The sequence below is a fragment of the Sander lucioperca genome, chromosome 23 (genome assembly GCF_008315115.2).
Source record: "Sander lucioperca isolate FBNREF2018 chromosome 23, SLUC_FBN_1.2, whole genome shotgun sequence".
Lineage (NCBI taxonomy): Eukaryota > Metazoa > Chordata > Actinopteri > Perciformes > Percidae > Sander > Sander lucioperca.
The window spans coordinates 1,895,548-1,919,682 of record NC_050195.1 but is presented as its reverse complement, the minus strand read 5'-3'; the positions used below and the strand labels follow the sequence as shown (position 1 = coordinate 1,919,682).

Below are 24,135 nucleotides of genomic sequence, written 5' to 3'. Positions count from 1 at the left end.
GTGACTATTTCTGTGGAAAAACTGTGACACACTTCAACTTTTTAGACAATGCCAAAAAGGAGGACAGTACTGATTCAGTGTGTTGGTCAAGGACACAAACAACAAAAGCATCTTACTCAATTTCCACGCTTACTACATTGACTTAATACTCTTAGTGGAATAATGTGTCAGAATGAGACAAGTGTGTTAAGGTGTTAACAGTCTGCAGAGCTATCGTCTTCTGTTTATGCGTTTGCCATACAGATCAGGCCAGGTAATTACAGTTAGCTCTATTTCCGCTCCCCAGAGTTAGGGCCAAATTAGCATCTTAAGTGGAAGGCTGTCCTCACAACACTGGAGTTTGTGTTTAAAGCCACACAAGCTTCCACTCTTGTGTTTACATTCTTTCACATCTGAAAGACTTTATAGAATGAGTGAATGAAACTTGCTTCTCTGGTTCTGGTCTATGGCTTCTTGGCCCGACTTGTGAAACTTGCAGTGTATCTTTTGTCACAGATCTCCAAAAATATGCAGCCAAAAGGTGAAAAAGGTCAACACGATTGTAGAGATGTCTGGAGAATGCACTCTTTTTGTTTAAGGTGAAAGCCAAGCTATGTTATAAGAAAGCTATTATAACCCCAACTATAAGAAAGTAGGCACCAATCAGTGGGCTTTATGTGGGCTGGCAGCAGGTGTGGTGCATGATGTTCTAACAGCTTAAATCTACATGAGTGACACAGCAGGCTCCTGGTGGTAGCTGCCATTATTCTTAACAATTGTGATTTACTTTAATCGCCCTGTCTCGGCTCTGCATGTCAGCCTGTCTGTCAAGATTCAAGACAAGGGCCGCATAATATAACATAATCTGTTGTGCTTAGTAAAATCCTGCATTGTCCCTTCAGTTTGAAATAGCTCTATAATATTCAAGACAGGTGACAAGTAGCAATGAAAAGCACCCATACTGTACAGTACATGCAAAGCTCAGGAGGTGCAGATACACTGAGAAATGTTAGCATCGTAAGAGAATACAATGTAATGTATAACACATGTTATAGCACTGACATATACATTGCGAATATCACATTCATTTTGGGAATGCACACGCAAAAACAGACCTGAGCTTTCTTCATAATGACAGCATGCTGTTTTTCAGACCACTGTTGCATAAATGTTTTCAGGATGTCCTGGGTTCAGGTCAGATTTTCTGGAACAATGGCCTGACTCACTCATGCACGCACTCAGTCTCTCTTTGTATCTTTCAAACACACACACACAGAGCACACACACACACACACACAAAGCACACAGCCAGCATACATTTCAACTACTTACTTTCTTTTTATCTCTTTTTTTTTTACAAGCATGGATGTTTGCGTAATTACCGCTTGTCCACATTACACTACACTTGACATCCATTAAATATAAAGCTGCTGCAAGCGGTGTTCAAGGCAGTTAGGAACCTTAAGATGCACAGTGCCTTTTGTGAGCTTGTACCTGATGGCAAATGTTTGTTGCAACAGACCAGTTTGCATCAAAGCTACACAACATGAGCATTTAGATTAGATTTCAAGACCTGCTCTAACATACTTGACTCATGATGAGTATTTGACACAGCTATGTAACAACCTGCTGACATTGGCCACAGCACTTTTTTAGACAACCCATCATCTCCTGATTTCTTTGACGCTTCCCAGATCTATTTTCTAGACATGGTCCTTCTCAAGGGGCTCTTTTCATGACTCTATAACTTGTCATATTCCTGTGTATAAGCTAATGCCGGTGTCTCAGTTTCACATTTATCATAGCTGTCAGAGCAAATGTGGCGTACAGAGGGAGCTGCTGCTGAAAAAGCAGAATCACGGGCTGTACGGTTTTGACTGAAGCGGGGGAAATCACTGGTGTGGAATGTACTGTAGGTGTGAGCGGGTTGAAGCAGGTTTTACGGCGCTAATCAGTGGTTGGCCTGCGGTTTTCACATCTGGACCCTAAAGTGGGAAGGGGTTAGCCGGGACAGAACGTGGCATTTGATGGGAGGCATTTCGGCAATATCAGACGTAGCCGTTGTCAGACTGATGATCTCTGCCGGCCTGCGTGACAAAGAGGCAGGGAGGGAGACAGAGGAGTTCATCTGAACTAAACTGTTGACCTTTGAAGGGGACACCTCATTTGTCAGATGTGGACTGGTGTGGAGTGGTTTAACTTAATTACCTCTTTCCACGGGGAGGAAGAAGGTCTCATTTGCAATTTCCTGCACTTTTATATATGACTGCTTTCACTTCAACTATCTTTTTTCTTATGTGCTATTCTTCTCCAGCTGCCTCATTGTGTCTATATAAACGTTTGATGATCATTTCATGTAATTGGTTTACAAAACTGTGTTCCCCAAAGTAATAATTCCAGACAGTTGTAATTACCAACAATAACAGAATTAGTTATTAAAGACTTTGTTTTTCAAAGGTTTGTGTTATATTGTTTTCAGCTGTTTAGCCCAACCCTATCTGATGTCTGAAGTATTCATTTACTTCACCAAGTATCTTTTTTTCATGCAATAAACTCATAAAACATGACCGTTCATTTATATAGTTAAAGTTTGAATGCAGGTTTTTCTTCCTCTGCTTCGATATTTCAAGTATTGGATTGCACTGCCAGACCACTCTGAGATAATTACTACGTATAGGTGATGGAGGAAGCCAATATGAGTCAACATTCCCAAGAGTGACACAGTAGCATATGAGAAGATAGAACATCAGTGTGTGAGGGCTGTTTGGACCCACCACCATTGAATACGCTCATAAATCATTCAGTGCTCAGATTAAATTTCCCAACATGTCTGGTTTCAGGTGACACGTCAACTCCATGCGACCCTTCTGTTTTAAAAGGTCATTTTCAACATGTTTTAACAGCATAAGGGCACATTTTTATTCCTGTATTTTTAATCTCTGGGCGCTGCAGCCTAAGCGTATTTTAATGGAATAACAGGAGTTGAGTGATGGCTCAGCAGTTTTGCCTGCTGTGTCAGGTCGCTGTGAAGGTGCATCACATACAGTAAATGCTTGCACACTATAACTTATATCACATGAGCATGAGAACAGTGATGATTGGAAATGCTCTAGGTATATTGTAAAATATTGATGATAGCAATTTATGTAATTAATAGAAACGATCAAGTGGTGCAGCTTCTAGAAGTTTTATGTCACTACTCATTAAGCTCAAATAAGCTAAGTAGCTAAATACTCTCTACTGTTAGATGCTACTTTTCTTTGGTCTGCTGTTGACATGGATTTGTTTCCATGGTTCCTCTGTTTTGTGTGATGCCCATTTCTTTTTCCATCTCACCCTCCCACTGGCATGTCTTAGCCATTTGCCTTTTATTTTACTTCTCTCCTTTTTTCTCCCATCAGTCTTTACAGGGCATGCTCTCCTCCCTTCACTCTGAGCTTGACATTCAGAGATACCTGATGAAAATCCAATTGCCCCACAGAGTTAGTCAGGCTTTTATCTTATCTGCATCATGCCAGTGTGTGTGTGTGACTGTTTGCATCCTCTCTAACATCTGCTGTGTGACCAACGCTTGTGCTCCCGTGCCTCTTAGCGTCTGACCTGTATGTGCCTGACAAGCACACATGGCTGCCTGGATAAACCAGTTCTGGCCACCGAAGCTCCCACAAAAGTCAACTGCATGAAAAGCTTAATTCTTTATTTGTCCATACGTGTATGAGTGTGAGAGAACAGCAGCGTGTGCACGCAGGTGTGTTCAAGATAACCTGGTGGACCTGTCCTTGTGTCTCCAGCTACATTAGCTCTAAAGCACCACACGTCTGCAGGGAAGAAGAGCATAATATAAAGAGCCCAGTGTTCACTGACCCCTCGGTTTTAGTCCCACCTCGGTACAGATCACCTTACAGCGCCACACAATGGCTCAATGGGCTCTGCAGTCTTGTCACACATCGTCTTATTGTAGCTGTGGCTTGAGGGTGCCATGTCATGCAGATCAGATTACAGAGTAGCCAACTGATCTTTTAGTCTTGATGACACAATTCTTGATCCTTAATTACTGGTTAAAAACAGAATTTCTCTTTCAGTGTGTCATCATGCAGGTTTTCAACTGTTTGAAATCATCTTTCATACATTGATAGTATCATTATAAAATCAGACCTTGGCTCATGCGGGTGCTTATGAAATTTATAAGTACAGATTCCTGTAGTATGATTAGAAGCTTCTTCATGCTTGATAACTTTTAGTTGCTAGTTGTGATGTGCTTGTGGGACAGTACAGAGCAGCGTTAGATGTGTGAGCATGTATCAGTGACATACAGTATTAACACTTATCTGCACTTTTGCATGACTGCAGTCGTTTGGTTTATTTAGTTGTTGTGCTGGGGTCAAGCTCCACATCAAAGGTGCATTATTCCAGCTCGCCAAAAAAGGAATGTGTGTGACTCACAACACTTGACACTGTCAGAGCGACTGATACAGTGTTGTTTTCTAACTCCACCAAATGCATCATAGCTTAAAGAATCACTTTGACAGTCATTGGAAAATTAGAAAGCTTTGTTGTGTCATTTCAAGAATTAGAAAACTAACGCATGTACTGTATCATTTTGTGCACAATGTGTCCATGGTCTAACCCTTTACTGTATCATATTTCTATTTGCCTCCCCCTTCAGAGCAGAAGCCCAAAGCACAGCCCCCAGCACAGCATCAGCGACCAGGTTGACCACCTATCCCTGGCCTCCCTGGAGTCGTTGGACGCCATGTCTGATGCCGACGCACCTACAGGCTTTACCCGCGGCAGCCGGATCCGTGCTAGCCTGCCCGTGGTGCGATCGACCAACCAGACGAAGGACCGTTCACTAGGTACGCTGTGTATGAGGCTATTTGGTTGATGACAGGTCAAGTCAGTTGAGAAAATGTCTTATCTGGATAAGGCTTTGCTGCTTGTTGTTGGCAACAGAATGTGTCAATCAGCTGTCTTGTAGTTCTGTTTCTCTCTCAAAATCCCTAAACTGCCACAGAGACATTTTTATATGTGGTCTATTAACAACGTATTGAGAATAAAGGCTCTATCTCAAATCTTAAATTTACTTTGTGAATAGACTGAGGTGAAAGTGAATTGACATTAATCCTCTTGGATAACCTACATTTCGCAACTCGTTTAGCATAATCTTGGCCCAACTTTAAAACTCTCTGAAATAACTCCTAACCACACCATGATCTCACCGTTTTCACCTTGTACAAGTCTTTTCCTCTCACTCCATTTATCTTCTCCTCTCCTCCCTCCTTCCTTCCTCCACCTCAGCTCACAGCTCCGATTTAATTAGAATGCATTTCCTCTGTAGTGAAAGATTAGGGAATCCATCCACAATATGCCATCGTGTTATTGACAGGATTAAAAAATGGGTCGTCTTATCAACATGCATGGCGCTTCATTTGCATCCATATGTGGAAACGCTGTGAGTTGTGCAGAATTAGGTTGCTGCATTAGGGTGAGAAAGTGGTGAATAGAGTTTAAGAAGAACTTCCCAAACAAAGTGTAAAGTTTGTAGTTTTTTCTGGAGGATAGTCTTCAAAGGTAGCCCACAACTCAGAGAAATCTCAGACACTAGCAAAGTGTCTGAGTGGCACGCCTTTTCACTAAAGTGAAAATGAATGAAACTTTAGGGTGCTGTTTTCCACGCTTTTCGTGCCAGGAGCAGAAATGCAAAACCTGTACAAAAACACTTTTAACAGATATACTTTACCACACACACACACACACACACACACACACACACACACACACACACACACGCGCCAGAGCTCTCTCTTTTTCCCTCTCGAAAACATCAGGACAAAGCGTTATGACAGTGGGGGGTTATGGTGTGACAAAGAAGGAGGAGAGAAAAAGGGGCACCACTTTACTACAGTGTCCCTCCCACAGCCTCTCACGTACACACACAAGCACACAGGCACACACACTTCGCTGGGTCCCAGCGGACATTTGGGGCTTAGTGTCTTCAGCTTGTACTGTAGGAGTTGTCGTGTGGTCTTTTCCAGAGCATCATAAGACTTAACAGAAAACAGGAAATCCTTAAAACTCCTAATGTGAGTATCAGATTTCATCTTGAGTGTGGCATCAAGTGTATTGTATTTCAAGTAATTTATTCTATGGTTCTACTATAGGATTTTTCTGCTTTTTTTGTCACATTTCAAACTTTGTGATGATATTAAGGGACACAGAATGTTTTTCAGGATTGCGCTTAGTTTAAACTTTTATGTCCCACTGGAGAAATGTGGAAAAAGGTTTACAGCTCAGACAGTCTGCAGTGCTGTGCCCATTTGGTCAGGAAACCCACTGGCCATTTGCTTCCAATCCTGAGTGAAACCAGGCGCTCAGGAATGTAACACGACTCTTTGTGCGAACCAAGTTTTTCAACATTGTTGCGGAAAATAAAACTGATGTTAAAGAATTCAAATCTTTATAATGCATGCTCAATCAATGGCGCTTTGTCATCAAACTCATTCGCTTTAATTGCCAACATCTGGATGAAAACTGGCTGACTGTTAACATAACAGCTCTCAGGGGAAGGGTGAAGTTATTCTGCAAATGGGCACTTTGTTAAGTTATTACTACCCAAAAACCCAGACAGACCAGAAAGAGCAATGATAGACTCAGCAATTTGATTTCCTGGATTTGCCCTGTCTCTGTCTCACCCTGTCCCGTGGAGCATGTAGGATCTTGTATAATATTTCACCAACATCTGGTAGCTTTTACTGGCTCTGTCCTTTTATGGAGTTACACCAAGTAAAACCATTTGTCCTTTCTTTTAAAACCAGCTATTTTCAGTGCACATGAAATGTAAAAGTGACACTGAAATGATGGATTTATGTGTATCACAACAAGTCTTTTGTCTTAGCAGTTCATGAAATGTGGCATTCTGGATAATTTGTATTATATATGACATTAACTCTTATTAAAGGTTATATTGTTGCAACAGATAACTCCATTACCAATCAGTGCCATGCTGTTTGGAGCAATGCATCAGAAAATAGAAATAGAAATGTGTTTTTTTTCTTTTCCCTGGCATTGTTTATACAAGCGCAGTGTGGGTGTGTCCATAACTTTTGTGGGGGAGACATCTGTTTTTGTAAAGCACAGTACAGAAGCCACACCCAGGGTTCAGAGGTTTAGGCTTTGGTCTTTTTGATGCACAACTTGTTCTGTTCCACCCTGAACACAGCCCTGCTTCTGCCCCCTATCCCGATCCCAACTCACTTTCTAAATATCAAGTCATTTATATACAGCATGCTGTTCTCAAACATGTGTAACACAAACAGGAGCTGAGTCAGTGGCAGGTTTAGTACAATAACACATGTCTTAGTATGCTACTGAAAATCTATCCGGACACCATACACAACAGAAATGATGTCCCTTGGGCAACAATTGAGGGTAAGCATTGATTGTGAGGCCCAATTCAAAAGTAAAAACAGCAACAACAAAATGGAGGACAGTTTACCATCCACATATTCAGAAACTAAGGCACTGAGTAGCCATGACCATACATTGTGGTGTGGGTAGGGCGCCAACTGTGTTTTCACAGGTGAGGAATGGAACAGGAAAAGGGGATTTTTGTTGAGATCATGCATTCAAGGTTGTTTGAGGCTTACACAAACTGCAATAAGCATGCCTTTATGTTTGACCAGCTCTGTTGTTGCATTGTTTTCTGGTCTAACATTAATTCTAAAAGATCAAAAATGCTGAATAGATTTAAGAATGAAAACATTTATTGAGTACATTCTTAGCAATCATTCACTAACTTTGGTTGCTAAGTCAATACTTAAGACTAAAAGCCCTCCAGTGCTGCTTAATTGGAAGGTTTTTACTATTAAGTAGCTGTGTTTGCGTTAACAGATAAACACTGCAAGGAAACTGAACTTCTTTAGCATCTGAGTACAATCTGTGAGAGAATCAACACAAGTATCTACTGAATGCAAGTTGGAGAAATCACATGTCTGTCTTCGTCACAGGAAACATTTTCATTCATTAAAAAGAGTTTACTTCTGACTAATCACCCTGCTTCCCTGTTTTCATGTCTGCAGGTGTGCTGTACCTGCAGTACGGGGACGAGACCAAACAGATCCGCATGCCTAATGAGATCACCAGCATTGACACTATCAGAGCTCTGTTTGTTAGTGCCTTCTCGCAGCAGCTCACCATGAAGATGTTGGAGTCGCCCAGTGTCGCCGTCTACGTCAAAGATGACATGAGAAATATGTACTACGAGCTCACTGATGTCAGGTAAAGCTATGTTTGTGATAAACTGGGATGCAGAATAATAAATTGGACAGCATTTATTGTGTTTTGTCAATCTAAGTTTAACAGGACATCCAAGGTTCATAATGTTCCATAGTTTCAGTCTTTGTCTGAAGGTCCTTTCCTTTTCCACTCCCTGAGAACTTCCTGCCTAAACTCCCCAAGCACAGGAAATGTCATTGGCCAGGAAAGCTTCTTGCTCCCTTTTTCTAACATGTTAAAACTTTGTAGAAAGAAAGTTATTTGGAGATGGAGCCCTTTGGCAAAATGTATACGATATACCTAAACAAACTGAAGAGCACTCTTGAGACTCGGATGACTTTCCTGCCTGTTATCCTCTCTCCTCTGGTGAAGGTTTGACTCTAGAAAGTTTGAACAATGTGAGCTTGTCTTTCTTTAAACTTTTGGAGGTCTTTTATGCGGTTCAGAGCGTAGTTTCCAAAGTATTGTGTACATTTTGTGTGTATAATTTACAAGTGCACAAACACACTGCTCACTGCTTTTGCTTGTTCCTTTTGTTTTGGTATTCACCAGCATGTCTTATCAATAATACAGCATATTTTATGTGCCGAGATGGTGTACAGACTTTGTAGTTGTTTTTCAGAAAAGAAACATTACTCTTGAAGACATAAGCAACTTTGCCCCTTTTCTCTCCAGACTTCCTGCTCAAATGCAATGTGTACTTTGTGACTAATTCTTTATCAGGGCTGTAAAAAAAAAAAAAAAAAAGTGTCTCATGATTCCTTATGGTTGTGTCCAGGGTGCAACGCCATAGTGAGCGTGAGCCCAGCAAAAGAAAGAGCGGATCCGCTCTCCGTTTATGTAGTCTAGCCACGTTTCAACGCAGTATTAGTAGATGTTTTTATAGACTTTAGAGATTTAGAGGAAATGTCATATAACAAAGGGCTTTCAGAGCCTCTCTCAGGGTATGTGCCCTTGGCAGGGTTGAGTCAGAGACTGACATCCAGGCTGAGGCAGGACCGGCCGCTGTCTGATGGTGATATCTGGACTGCCTATTTACCATGGGACACCTCTTCTCCCTACAGGAACATCACGGATCACTCCTGTCTGAAGGTCTACCACAAAGACCCAGCACAGGCGTTCAGCCACGGTCCAAGACCTGCCAATAGCGATGCAAGGGTGAGTGACACAAATGCCAAAAGTGAAAATGATTGTCTTGTTACTGGAGCTGCTGCAGGGGGACGACCATACTTGTTGCAGATAGAATAGGTAGTCCAGCCTCCAATTCTTCTCATTCTCACATCCTGTTTGCAGTTAAGGGAAGGAATGTCCCCCCTGCCTCTTCTTAATCTGTTTAGAGGGGGTCTCATATTGTTCTCCCAGGGGCCTGCGATTGAGACTCGCCTGTACGCTCTGGTGAAGCTTGCCTAAGGGACAATTGAACTCAAATCTCTGGGCTATTTTCCTTGTTCATTCCTCCCCCAATATCAGTACTAATCTCTTTCTCTTGTTCTGATTCCAGCATGTTTGTTTCCTGCTGATGTAACAAAACTAAAGCCTCAAAGATATCTTTCCTCAACTGTTCCTCCTCTAATCTTCCTGACCCTTTATTTAACCCGCTGCTCCTCTTTGGCTGCCGCAGATTTTCAGGCGCTGTTGCAGCGCCATTGTGATACTGCAAAAATTACATTAACCTAGCTATAATGCCACTGCCACATTCTGTATGTGTCACATGAGGGTAAAGTGAAATTGATAACATTTAAAGGAATGATGAGGCAAACATGGTGATGGTTTAAGAGTTCCTGGTTCAGATGGCATGATGACTTTGAGGTGCTACAGAAACTCTTTTTATTATCTAGCTGCTGACAGACAAGTTGCTTCGGTTCCTCTCTGTGATGGGGTCCTTCAAAGGGAAGTGAACAAAAGACATTTAAGAAAAAAGATGGCAAAAAAAGACTCAACTGAAAAAGTGAAATGGGAATTTAATAGTCCAAACTGTTTCAGAGCAGGGAAGGTTGCTAGCTGGCCACATCAGAAGAACATTAATTGTGTGGATCAGCTTTTCCTCATCCTTTTTTGTTCAATTCTTTTTACAGAATTGCCTAATTCACAACTCTGGTACTTGCTGAATCAGCAAGATTGAAAAATATTTTTTGTACTGGATGAATTAAAATGCATCAAGCAAAAAAAAGCAAGGCAACTTTCTAAGGGCTCTTGTGCAAACATTGTGAAATCTAGGCATGAAGTAGAGATATGCTGAAAAAGATTGTTGTCATGATTAGTTCTGTCACTGTTTAACCAAGCAGCACTTGACACAGATACAAATCTTGGGATGTGGTTGTGGGTTGTGGAGGCCAGGTTGATGAATGGCACATGACGGGACCTTTGAAATAAATTAGTTAGAAGATGACATTTGTTGCATTAATCCAAAAATATGTATTCTTATGGCAATTTTATGGCTGCCCTTTGCCGAAAAACATATTGGCAAGTTTTAACACTCCAACACAAACACAGACATTGTATACTCCTGTTGTAAACAGTGTCTCTGTTCATGGAAGCTGTAAAGCTCGTTTGTTTTGTGTTCAAAAGAGACAAAAAAGTCTTTCTAGTTTTTGGCAACACATTTTTAATAATGAAATCCAAACCCTGGCACTCAAAGCAAAAGGGCAAATACGACAAACTAATGAGCAGTACACCTGTTCAAACACTTTTTTTAAGGGGGTGGGGGGTTTACTTTACATCTTTTTGGGCTATTGAGTGTCTTCTTGTCTTGCATGCAGGAATGCCAGGCTTCAGATTAGATTTAAAGTATCACCTGCAGTTACCTCTGTTTGTGATTGAAGTTTTTAGACCAAATAGAGCTGTCTCTGGTTATGAAAACAACTGTCTTATCTGTCAGTAATTGATTTAAGGTGGACAGATGTACACAGTAACTGACAAGTAACTCAATTCACAGAATAGGCAGCAGGCTGTTAGAATGATAGGGACTTTTTCTTGCACTTATAGCATCTCTTTTGTCACGTTTCATCGAACAAAAAAAGAAATATTAATCTGTACTCGTGAGGTATCATGCCCAAAGCAGTGCTTTGTATTCATAGAATAGTCAATAGTGACTGTCAGAAGGGATGTTATGTGCACATAGCTGAAGGAGATATTTTGTAAACAGATTTAATTTATTGGCTAACCTCTGTTCTGTTCTCCTTAGGGCAATCCACCTAATTTTGGTATTTATTCGAAAATGAAAAACAAAATTGAACATTTGTCTTGTTTTTATTCACAATCATCATAATTAGCACTAAGCGCCCATCTTCTTTTCAACACCATTATGTACACAGCAGCAAAGCACATGCAGCCATAGAGCCAGCTATTTAAATGTTGACACAATGTATGCAGGCTATGCAGTTTGGGAAGTAGTTAAGGAAGCATCTCCATATCCAACATGGCAGGAGATTGAGGCAACTTTCTGCGCTCCTACCCGACATGCTGCCATCAACATTGGAAGCTTAAAAAAGCTCAGTGGAAACAGAGAGAGTCCATGAGTCAAACTCAAACCAAATGTTTCTCAACACGGCCTCTCCTTTGCCTGACATGGTCTTGTGTGTTTATTTTTCAAGCCTTTACTCCTCTGTTTTGTCTCAAAGCAGAAATGTACGCATGTTTTGCAGACAAATACAGTCTTTATAAAGCCAGTGCATTTTAAGGATATTTTAAGAATGGTTAGTCTTCCAGAGATGTAACATTTGTTTGAGATTGAAAAGTGATGCCTTTTGGGCCAAAATGTTCTTATGAGGCTGTGCTGGAATTGGCAACGCAGTCAGATATGATATTTAGGGCTCCAGAGAAATTCCTGCACAAGAGGGCAACTTTTCTTTCTATGTGTGTAGGCACCTTGGATAGTGAAAGTCATTAGGGTTTGATTATGGTCTGCAGGAGCTCTGTGCTTCTTAGATTTCTTATAATATGCTTTGTTGCTTGGTCAGACGTGTTGCTGCCATATTTATTGTGGCTGTGTGCTTTCACTGGCAGCAAGATTCTTTCTTTTTTCTTTTGTTATCACAGCCAAGCATGAACCCTTTGTTACTGTACACTTTAAGCAGTTGTTGTTTTCCAGTTGGTACACACACACACACACACACACACACACACACACACACGTCACACCCACTGTTTGTTCTTTTCGCTGTAATAAGATAAAATAAGATAATCTGTATTGGCACTGGGGGAAAAATAAATAATGACAACACTAAAAAAAGCATAGTGTCAAAAACTGTACCTGAAGTTTTTGAAAGAACTTTGCATTAGGTTTCGACCTGTCTTTGTATGTAGGTGTAACCCATGATGAGTCATACCTTGAAGGAACAATTGCTTGTTTGTCTGACAGCAATAGAGGGCTAGACAGGAATAAAGATGGATTGGATTTAGCCCTGCATAAGATGCTCCACAGCTCAGTGTTATCATACACAGGATATCACATATCCCTGTGTTATGTCACTCCTTGCACACTATATTTCAGTTGTGCTAGCAAGCACAGAGAAATGTTTACTTCTATGGAAAATGAACTCAGGCTTGAAATAAACCTCAGTATATTGGTGTCATTCTTGTAGGTTCTTCCTTTATGAATTCACAAGTTTTAACTTAAACTAGTCTACACAATACAACAAGTTAACACTAACTATGCTAACGTTAGCTACCGTTAGCCACCACAAGCTCAAGAATCTACTAGTTTTAACTCAAACTAGTCTATGCCTATGATATATTGGTAACTGCGAGACAATGTAACTTTTCATTACAATGGCCACTGTGGCCACAAGTGACAATAGTAGGATAATGGTAAATGATAGACAGTAGCACAGTAGTAGAGTATGACCATAGAGTATAACATTAGCACAACTGGAGAAGAGCCATAAAGTTAGTAAACTTGTTAGTAACAGTATCGTTAACTAAGCTAATTTTAGCTACCAATAGCCACCACAAGCTACTGTAGCAGCAAAATCTCTAAGTGTATTAAATTGACAAAAGGTTTGTTTTGCTGCTTATGAGTTCAACTTTCACTTGTAACAGGAAGAATGTGTTATTTGTTCTTTAAAACGTTAGACTCGTGGCCGGGTTAGCTCAGTTGGTAGAGCAGGCGCACATATATAGAGGTTTACTCCTCGACGCAGCGGCCACAAGTTTGACTCCGACCTGCGGCCCTTTGTTGCATATCATTCCCCCTCTCTCTCCCCTTTCATGTCTTCATCTGTCCTATGGAAATAAAGGCCTAATAATGCCCAAACAAAATTATCTTAAAACGTTAGACTGGCTTTAAGTAAGCACTCAACATGGAAGTTGAAGAAGTAATGCAAAGATCTGACAAAGCTGTCAAGAAATGTGATAAGACAATTTAAACTTGTCATACTTCACACATCATGTGACTCACCACCACAGTTTCTTTACTTCTACTGTACCTGCTGTGTTGGTAGTTTTACTACCTACAGCCTGAGAGCTCATATTTCTCTTAACATGGAAAGCCACTAGTTATATAAGGGTTGGTTTATTGTACGTGCCTTCAAGGGTCCTTTATGGGTGGTCGGGCTAAAGAACAGCGGCCCAGATTAGCTGACTGTTTACATAAACAGATCTTGTTGAAAATTAACCAACTAACTTTTCGCCCTGGAGGTGCACATGTAACGAAAGCAAGCCCCAGTCTTATCTCCAAGAGCGCAATCACAGATTTGTTTAAAGTAAAACAAAAAAAAGTAAATCACTCCACTTTATGAACATAATATTATTTCTAATGAATGTATTGTAATATTTTGTTTTTTATAGAAGCCTGCAGGTATAATATACTTTGAGGGAAACGCTGTGTACCTGGGGATAGTAGCCTTGCAAGTAACTATTTTCTGCTTCTGGAAAAATTGCTGACAGTCTGTTTTCTTTGAAAAGCAACAGTGTAAACTGAGTTAGATGGTTGTTTTTGTTTCAAGGTCGCTGCAGTCCAGAAATACAGGATATATGCAAAATAAACAGTAGCTGAAGCTCTCAGATGGGCAGAAGTATGCAGTTTCTTTCAATTTTTAATGCATTACTTACAAGTAATGCATTTTTTTTAATGTTTTATGTGTATAATAACACGTCTATATGCTTTTGTGCCTTTACAGATCCACAGTGAGATGGTGCATGCCGGTCGTGATGGCCCGAGACAGCCCCCCATGGGTCCCCCATCACACCACCCCATGCAGGGAGCACTCCCCCCGACTCCCCACTCCATGCCCCCATCCCCCTCCAGAATCCCATTTGGCCCACGGCAGGGCTCTATACCTGGCAATGCCACTATCCCAAGGGACCGGCTGTCTAATGCCAACCCTCCGGCCCGCTCTATCTCACCCTGTCCCAGTGCCATTCTGGAGAGACGGGATGTCAAGCCAGATGAGGACATGGGCGGCAAAAGCCACAGTCTTTCCAGGGGAAATGAGGGGTTGTATGCAGACCCATACTTGCTCCAAGATGGAAGAATTAGCATGGCTACTGCCCATGGACCACACCCCAGCCCTGGGCTTGATGGTCCAGATCATGGCATGGGGGGATTTCACCGTGCCTCCATCCGCTCCACAAGCTCTTACAGCGGGCCCAGCCCCACAGACACTATGGATCACCCCTCTCTGTACAGGCAGAAGTCCAGAAACAGCCAGCTGCCTACTTTGGGCTCCAAGACTCCTCCCCCATCCCCTCACCGGATGGCTGAGGTACGGATAATTGACATCCAATGCGGGCCTCCTCATGGTGTGCCACCTCATGGTGTGCCACCTCATGGCGGTCCTCCTCATGGCGGGCCTCCTCATGGTGTACCACCCCATGGCGTTCTCATGGAGAGAAGCTCACCTGTGCGCCAGTCCTTCAGGAAGGAGGATATGGCAGGGAACAAGCCCCGGAGCAACATGGGATCACCTGTAGTTTCAGACCTCCAGGGTCACCTCCAGGGGCCCATCCCAGCTGCCAATGAACATCACACACGGTAAGCACCAGGGGGCCGGACGTCACATATAGTGGGCTAGTGGGATTGTTAAATATAGACATAATATGACATTGCATGGGAGCATGGACTAACTCTGCATCCCAGTTTCACCCTAACCATGAGCTGCTGAGTTTCAATCCCTGGCTCTGACTGTTTCATCATCCATGGCTGAAGGCAAGAATATAACCCACCCCGTAACTGTCTTGAGCATCAAGATCTGCACATTAAGAACAGCAGACTAATGCACATTATTATGCATCAGTTTGGTTTGTGTACATAACCAGTTCTGCTTATGTGATCATTGTTTTCACAGTCTCTATTCAAACTTTGGAGTGATTATTGCAGTGTGTAGACCCAGACATAGCTACCACCACTGAAACAGTACAGTATCTCGAGACCCCACTAAGCCACTGTATATTTTTCTGTTACTCTGTGACTATTGTTCTAACAACAAACCCTCTGTGGAGTCTATTCAGTTTGGATAATCCAGCAGACATTTTGGTACCTGGGTTAGGTTTGTTCACTCTGACTGAGAGCACATAAACACAGAAAGAGGGATGCTTGCCACTTAGAAAGGCAAACGTGGTTTCACTAAAAGGGAGGTTAAAGAGGCTATGTGCGTACCTAAAAAACCAAAGAAAATATTGACCAGGTTGAATAAGTATTTTAAATGGCCCAATCAGTCAAACAGATCAGGCAGGACCACCTGGGCAGCCCAAACCCCCCATTAGAAATGCCCTGGGAAAAAAACGTGTTTTGGAATTTGAATGGGAAAGTACTGTACTTAACTTTTAAAATAAACATAGTCTCAACAATCTCAAGCACTCACTAGCTTTCATAGAATTTATTCATGTGAAATATGCTGTATGACGCTGAGGTTAGCCATTGTTGTGTTCACATAGACCTTGTGTCTGTCTATTGTCTATAGCACAGCTAAAACCACCCTGTGTCCTCAGCTGACCCCATATCCTTTCCCAAGATAAATGATTACATCTGAAAACAAAAGTGTTTCTCTTTTCCAAAGTCTAGGTTTACCAAGCAATCTCAGTGTTAGGTCCCCTATTCACCCTTGTGGTGTTTTGCTTTCTTAAGGCAATGTAATTTTCGAATTGTCCTTTCATTCTCTTCTGAGCGGCCACCACTTGTGACTTCAACACTCTCAGTCTCGACCTCAGGGTTCTTCTCTTGTCTTGAGTTGTCCATCTTGTTTACTCCATTTGGACTCAGGCTTTTTCTTAATGTGGAAAGACTGGATCAAGTGGTGTTAGACCAGAGTCAATATTTACTCAGGACATAATCAATTGCAAACAAAATTCTCCACTGTGTAATCCCACAAAAAAGATTCATGGTCAGGGGATTAAAAACAATTGATTATTCTGTTACAGCTCTCCCGTTTTCATTCTGAGCTAATATTTGCTCTAGTGGCTGCTGTAATATTCAATAGGCCTCAGTGTTGAAAGTAGAATTTTCTGATGTTTCTGCAGAGTGCGAATGAAGGCTATGGAGCAACAGATTGCCAGCTTGACTGGTCTTGTTCAGCATGCACTTTTAAAGGAGCCAAACACTAGTGGCACCAAGGAGCTACTAAGGTAAGCAAACACAGTATAGGAAAGAGTGAGGTATCAGGGCGAATTGAGTTTCAAATTAAAAGCCTGGCTATTCAGCCAGACCGGGAAAGATAAAGTATCCCCTCTATAATGACCATATCAAACTCAGGTTAAATAGCGTCTGGTGAAGAGGAAATAGTTTTGACTGTGAATCTGATATTGAAGTAATTTGCTCTCTAGATAATAGCGACTATGTATGGTTTTTCTGACTGCATTTCAACTCTGCATTTCAATCTTTTCTGTGAAGACCTTGGGTTAATGTTTGCTTGACAGTCAGTCTGAAATGCTGATGACTGCATTGAATTTGTGTGTTTATGCTATGTTAAACACCAATTAAGCTTGTTAACATCATTAACATCACTTTAACCTTTCTGGTTTGTCAGTCTTTCCCATCCTACTTTGTTGTATTGTGTTTGTGCTTACTAATACAAACCTAAAAATAAAGTACGCCAAATACTGTTTTTTTCGCACCCAAAATCCTGCTCTTATAAATCTTTCTTTGGCTGCAGCGAGAGACCACCGAAGACTTCATCTCCAGCCCAGAGTGCACATAGCTCAGGTCGGTATCATTCTTATTCTGTTCTATTTCATTACTTTTTTTTCCTCTCTAAAGAGTTTTAGTGCCATCATGTCTTGTGCAGACAAGCCCACACATCAGTGTCAGTCAACAGTCTGCAATGAGCAGTGCTGGAGGGAGGGAAAACAAAGTCAGGCTTCTTTGCTTGTCGTCAGTTCATATTTCCTTACAATACTTCCCCCCATACATCCAGTTAATTGGAGATAAGAGACAAGGCAAGCTCCTCAAAGCACTACTTACAACAAGACGCTATTACTTCTCAAGCTCGCCAAGATGATTCAGTGATTCAATCATGGCTCTGTAGCAGTCTGTGGCCAGATCTTGTTTTGATAAAAAAGATCTGCAACTTTACCAGTGGCAGAGCGAAAACATAACTATCCATGCGTCTTGAGAGCTAATCTCATGTCTCGTGACACATTTCATATGTAGCTTTCGGAGGGATTTACTTGTCATGTTGTGCTTGAGAAAATCTCCAAAACATCTGAAAAGTTAGAGTGTGGGCGTTGATCTCGCCAGACTGCTTCTACATCAAACATGAGAATTCAGTGGCACTGTTTTTTTGTTTTGTTTTTGCCATTTATCAAATGTTTCTTCATTGTTACCACACAGCATGCACTTTCTTTTGATGGACTCTGTGTCCCCAAGGCCCAAAACACAACAGCAGTGTGCATTGTAACCTGTACTTCAAGTCTAGGCAGCTGTCAGGTAGTATGTAAGGAATATGTTGTGAATAGAGTTTTGGGATTATGAAGACAAAAGATTGTTCTTTTACTGCCCCAACAGAGGGTGAGTTTCTGCATCAAGGGAGCTTAGAGTGCACTCTGAACATTCCCTGACCTATTGTGTAACTCACAGGCAGAGAACTTACTTTCTTTAATGGACCTCATGTTTCTGAGGTTAAAAAAATTTGTTCTCCCAAATTTCAAAGCAAATGCTTTATCACTTACCTACAGTGTTACCTAGCCAAGCGCATAGTTTGGGTTTTATTGCCCACGATTTGAAATATTTGTCTTTGAGCCAATACAATGGAGGTGAATGAAAATTAATTTGTGGTGCTCACAATTAAAACAATTTTTTAATTTTGAAGTCTTCAAAGAAACCCACTGTGAGTTAACTGAGCATTAAATTGACTCAGTTCTCCCTTTAATGACCATCCTCTGTTTTTAGATGTGCAATGAAAATATAAAAAGGTCATTACATTCAAAACTCATACTGGAGTTTTTAAAGGATTGAGTTAAATTCTTATTGTTGGCCATTTAGGGACGCTCACCCAAACCACAAATATTACCTCCCCTGGTTTCCATGGTTTCAACCTTTTCTCCATCTCTATAGCAGTGACTGAAATGCTGAAATTTGCTGACAGACATTTCAGAGGTGCAGCCAATATGAAGGGACAGTATGTGTGTGCTTCTTGTGCAGGGGGAAAAGGTCGCCACAGAGAGTTCAGGAAATCAATACTAAACATTAGGAACATCAAGTCAGGCGAGTGTGTTGCCAGGGAAATGTGTATGCAGACATGTACAATCTAACCAATAATTTGTCAAGTGAAGTTAGAGTGAGGGTTTGGAAAGAACAACTCTGTCTACTTCCTCTAAAGGAATAACTACATTTTCACTTGTATGTGCCTTATTAATAGTTTTAAGTCTCATTTCTACTGTGTTATTTAGTTAAAATTTTTCCAGTAACAAGCTATAACATTTTCCCCCGACCAATACAGGTGGTTCCCCAGTCTTGGCTCCCAAGAGCAGTACAGCTCCATCAGACAAGGGCCCAGTTCCTCTCAAAGTCAACCTCCTGCAGTTCAGGAAGAATGTTTCTGACCTCAGGATGCAACTCCATCAGATGAGACAGCTGCAGGCAAGACCTCTTTTTTCCTTTTTTTAATTAATTACAGTGTTAGTTTCCACTACAGCTTTGTATGGTTGGTCTGCTAGGTCTTAATATCTTATTCCCACTATGTGCATCCTCTCAGCTCCAGAACCAGGAGGCATTACGAGTCCAGCTGAAGCGGGCCGAGCAGGAAATCAGTGTTAGACTCGCAGAGGCCATGCGGGGTCTGGAGGACCCTGTGCAGAGGCAGAGAGCTTTGGTTGAAGAGGACAGGCACAAGTACTTGGGTCTGGAGGAGCGTGTCCTCATACAGCTTGGGTAAGGCTGCTCAAAATTCACTGATTCTCTTACATAACAGGTGCTTTGTTTTATATAGTTTATAATTGATAGATGTGGTTGTTTGCATTCATTACTGAATGTTTATTGTTGTAAGTATTAGAGATTATTTAGTACACACCCTTGCAGCTCTAGTCAAGGTGTTTCAGTTTATAGGAAATCCCCAAAAGGCTTCGTTTTTATCAGCTTACCTGTGCTATTCACTCCTAACTCCTTACTCTTTGAAAAGCCAACACCCTCCAAATTACAGCTCACATGTTTAAACAGGCAAGCGGTGCCTGCCTCTCCAAGACAGCAGACTAGAACAATAACTGTGGAGGAACTAACCTGCTCTTATTTTAATTCACTTGCCTCATTTAGCCAACAAGGAGCAGTAATTGAATATTTTTTTGTTTGGATGTTTACAGGCAAGGTCAAACAGTGTTGTCTTGCTAGAGAGTGGAGAACATATGCTCCAACAAACACAATGATAGCAGCTCATGGAGAAATGAACAGGGGGAATTAAGCTCTCTGTTACTCTTGGTATTCAGCCAATTGTGAGTCAGCAAAACACGGCTTGGTAATTAGAGTTGCTTGGCTTTAAGACCAGTGGGAGAATGTGGTGTTAAAACCACTGCCCTCTCAATAGAAGAACTAAATGTATCATGACCCATAAGGGCACATTTAGTAACATTTTATACCTCTGTGGCAAAACAAAAAATGCTCTGTAATTTTAAATAATGAAACTGGTACTATGTGGAATAGTTTGTCAGTAATCCCAGGACAAAGCAAGGACAAATTAGAAGTTTTTAATAGGATGGTTTGTCATTGTCAGTGGAGAGTATTGATGATGACGACAGAGCTTCCACAAAGCGAAAATGCAGAGCATTTATCTAAGTAGTTGGTTAGGTTATATGTTCATATCACTCTCATATGATCTTTCAGCTGACAACAGGAATTTACAGTATGTGAAAAGGTACTTGATGATTCATTGAGCAAATGCTGTATCAAGTATCTTTGAAGGCTGCCTCTTATACTCTGACACACAGAGATGTACAATATGGAGACGTACTGTATCTGTTTTTGTCTGTGGGAGGCTCGATAAAAAAGTAAAGTCAGTTTCCTTTTGTCCTCAGCTGGAACTTCCCATCATCATTCCTATTACCAACAGACCTTGGCATAGCAGGGCATTTAACACGCTGTCTCCTTATTACCTTTCCCACTCCCTTTAGGGGAGTTCTATAAAAGAGTGTTTCTCAGGGGTACACTGGCCACAATGAAACACCATTTTAGTCACTCTCATGCAATCCAACACTGCACACAATGTTATCTTTTAGCACATTTCCCCGCGGAGTAGCCATTTTTCCCGAGCACTGGGATGTCTATGAAGCAGCGTGCTGTGTTTTCTATGTGAGGAAGTGCTCTCATACGAATAAGCCCTCATTCAGTGTGTAAACATTTGTGGTTTTGGGATGACATCCAATCTAGACTAAGCAATCTAATGTAGACAGTGGAAATGTTTATTGTCAGTGTTAGGCCTTGTACATATTTTACACATGATCTAGTTTCTTTCTCTTTTTTTGGATCATGTCCAAGAGTCTGCTCTCACCTTTGCCCAATCAGTAGCACTGTTTGATAATAAAATAAACGATTGTGTCCTGCCCCCTGGTGTTTGTGAAGAGTAAGTAAAATGTTAATAGTAGTGTAAAAAGTCTTTCTCTCAATCAAATTGTGCCTGAGTAGATACATTTCAGTATAACAGAAACAAAAATAGTCACCGAAGTGGAATTACATATATATATTAAAACATTTAATAATGAGTTTACTTCATTTTTCTTTTCTGTGATTGTAGAGTTCCATATTTAATTTACTGACCAATTGTTGCAGGACAATTGCATTCTCTCTCAAATCTAAATGACTTATCCTTTCCATTGTGCATTTTGTTTGCCTCTGCAGCGAGCTGGAGCAGTATGTAGGCTCTTTGCAGAAAGACTCCGCAGCGACACACAGAGTAGTGACCCTGAAGGACGTGGAGGAGGGAGCGGTGACTCTGAGGAAGGTGGGAGAATCTCTGGCAGGACTCAAAGGTAAGACAACAATAATATTCCCATTACTGCCACAATATTGTGTATAGCCATCTGACCTTAAATAGTGGATGTAAGCCAATAGGGATGGGCTATATGATTAAAATAATCTTTGGGCTATTTTCCAATATCAATATACGTATATCATGAGATGTTAAATGTATGCAAAGACACAGTTTAACTGATATCCAAAGCATTAAACTGTGTTCCACAATTATGTATTACATAATACATGAAATAAAATTCTTGATATTCAGAATAACTTCTTTTGCTGGTTTTTAATTATATATTGACCTGAATCATTAATTTGGACAATACATTTGGAGAACAGTATCACAGGTAGATCATATCTCCACGATAGAATTCTGCTGAAAGTTGATAAGTGATATTATTAAATGATTTACTGCTGATATGATGGATGTTCCTCCTATTGCAGACTTATGTGTAAAACCTACCATAAAAGTGAATTATCTTCTCAGAGGCTATGTAATTATTTGATTGTTCAATAGAGGTATTTCTGAAAACCTTTTTTTCTGTTAGGTTTGCTATGTTTCTCTGTGTGTCTCCTCAGGAGAGTTCCCAGCCCTACAAACGAGAATGCGGTCTGTGCTCAGGGTGGAAGTGGAAGCTGTCAAGTTTTTGAAGGAGGAGCCTCATAAACTGGACAGCATGCTGAAAAGGGTCAAGAGCCTGACTGATACACTCAGCAGTCTGAAAAGGTAAAAGAATGATGAAGAAAAAATGTCAGTTGAGATAAAGTAGGGATCAGGAGAAGAGGTGCTGGAGTGTGGGGGCTGAGAGTGAGAGAGGGAATTGAAGATGAAAACAAAAAGCACTCTGCGGCGCATCTCACAGGGGTCTATGATGTGCGAGATTGTACTTTTTGATTATGCTGGCAAACCTGACTTCATCCCATCAAAGAGGTCAGTCCGCGTGGACAGAGGAGTGTGGCGTCCAGCTTGATATACTTCCATCGCCTTCACTGAACCGATAAGTGAATTAATTTGGTGGACACTGCAGCGCCTCATTTCCATTTTAATATGTCACAGATACCAAGTTCACTCTCGACTTTTCTCTCCCTCTCCCTCCATGACTCTCGTCCTTTACCTGAAACACTCGCCAAACCACAAGACACTGCGTCATAGGTTTGGTGGTGCTTTTACCCCTCAAGTCAGAATTAATCAAACCATTTTGTCAACTTTATTATAGGGTTTGATGTATTTTCAATCTTAAAAGACCACAAATGCGTGGTTGTAAATGGATTTCTATCAATGTTATATATTGTTATTAAAATATTGATGTCATTTATAAGGGAGTGACCTAGTGAAGTAAGATTGTACGTTTTTTCTACATGGTTTGTATCACATACTGTTCCCTCCTTTGTGCAGATGTGCTACTGAGGGCCCTCAGAAAGGACCTGATCCCACTGCTAATGTCCAAGTGGACACCAGCCTTTCAGCAGCAGCAGCAGCAGCAGCAGCAGCAGAAGAAGCCCTTGCAGAAGCTGGCTCCACATCAGCCCCGCTGGAGCCCCAGAGCTCCACTATCAAATCAGAGGTGATGCCTGCCTCTCCGGTGGTCATCCATCATGTCCAGAGCTCCCGGGTCCACATGCAGCAGTCCCAGCAGTCTGCAGCCTTGACAGCTCAGCCCAGCCCACCGCTCACCCCCAGCCCCTCTCACACCCCCAGTCCCAACCCGAGCAAGAGTCATGGCTGGGAATCTCCCAAGGGTGCAGCCTCGGATCCACCTAGTCCTGCTCGTCATAAGAAGACACAAGGGTACCCAGTGAATAATGGCAACGGCACGGGTCTTGTCATAGAGGAGCTCCAGAACAGTCAGGACAAGAGCAAAAACAGAGCCATGTGCATAAAGGTATGTTTAGTCACCTTATAATTGTAATTTGGTCTTGATATATTTTTACTAGGGCTGTCAAACGATTAATTTTTTTTAATCGCGATTAATAGCTGAATTTCTATAGTTAATCATGATTAATCGTAAATTTTATCACATGATTAAAATTCTATTATTTTGCATTTCAGAACAGTTTTTAAGTACATATTAACAATCAAAAGCAATTCTTACCAGTGTATCTTGATTGGGAATCAAATGAATGCAAAGAAAGTTACTTTATGAACTTGATTTTAAGATTTGTAATTTTTTATTTACTGTGTAAACAAAAGAAAAATGTGTGAATCTGTTATTATTGCACAATTCCTCCAAGTACCTAACTAAAAAACTAAAAATCCCTATCCTTACCACTCTCCAAAATACTGCTTTGCCTGAGTGGGTAGCATGCTAGCGGGTAGCATCAACGTTAATAACTGTACTACTATGCTTAGCTCCGTAGCTGGTAGCTCAAGCTTGACGTGCTTCGGTGATATTTTAATTCGGCTTTACACAATGTGCATATGGCTTTCGACTTGTCTACGAGCCGTCCGGGAGTTTTGGAAAATAAAAAGCTCCATTCAGAGTTATTGCTGCTATGTTTCTCCA

The 24,135-nt window shown here is 41.2% G+C and overlaps 1 protein-coding gene across 24 annotated transcripts in view; it reads left to right on the top strand.

The window, feature by feature from the left end:
* The window catches only part of si:ch211-285f17.1 (sickle tail protein homolog), a 110,241-nt gene that overhangs the window by 77,120 nt on the left and 8,986 nt on the right, over positions 1-24,135 (top strand). For 18 of the 24 annotated variants that reach the window (XM_031304874.2, XM_035998053.1, XM_031304872.2 and 15 more), the window contains exons 3-14: positions 3,381-3,461; positions 4,646-4,835; positions 8,058-8,256; positions 9,318-9,411; positions 14,373-15,226; positions 16,711-16,815; positions 17,343-17,392; positions 19,128-19,267; positions 19,383-19,558; positions 21,512-21,642; positions 22,211-22,358; positions 23,028-23,514. In XM_031304874.2, the coding sequence (XP_031160734.1) occupies positions 3,381-3,461; positions 4,646-4,835; positions 8,058-8,256; positions 9,318-9,411; positions 14,373-15,226; positions 16,711-16,815; positions 17,343-17,392; positions 19,128-19,267; positions 19,383-19,558; positions 21,512-21,642; positions 22,211-22,358; positions 23,028-23,514 (2,655 nt within the window). Of the gene's footprint in view, positions 1-3,380; positions 3,462-4,645; positions 4,836-5,933; positions 6,063-8,057; positions 8,257-9,317; positions 9,412-14,372; positions 15,227-16,710; positions 16,816-17,342; positions 17,393-19,127; positions 19,268-19,382; positions 19,559-21,511; positions 21,643-22,210; positions 22,359-23,027; positions 23,515-24,135 lie in introns of those variants that run through there. The other 6 variants (XM_031304869.2, XM_031304880.2, XM_031304879.2 and 3 more) reach the window with 4 other exon arrangements.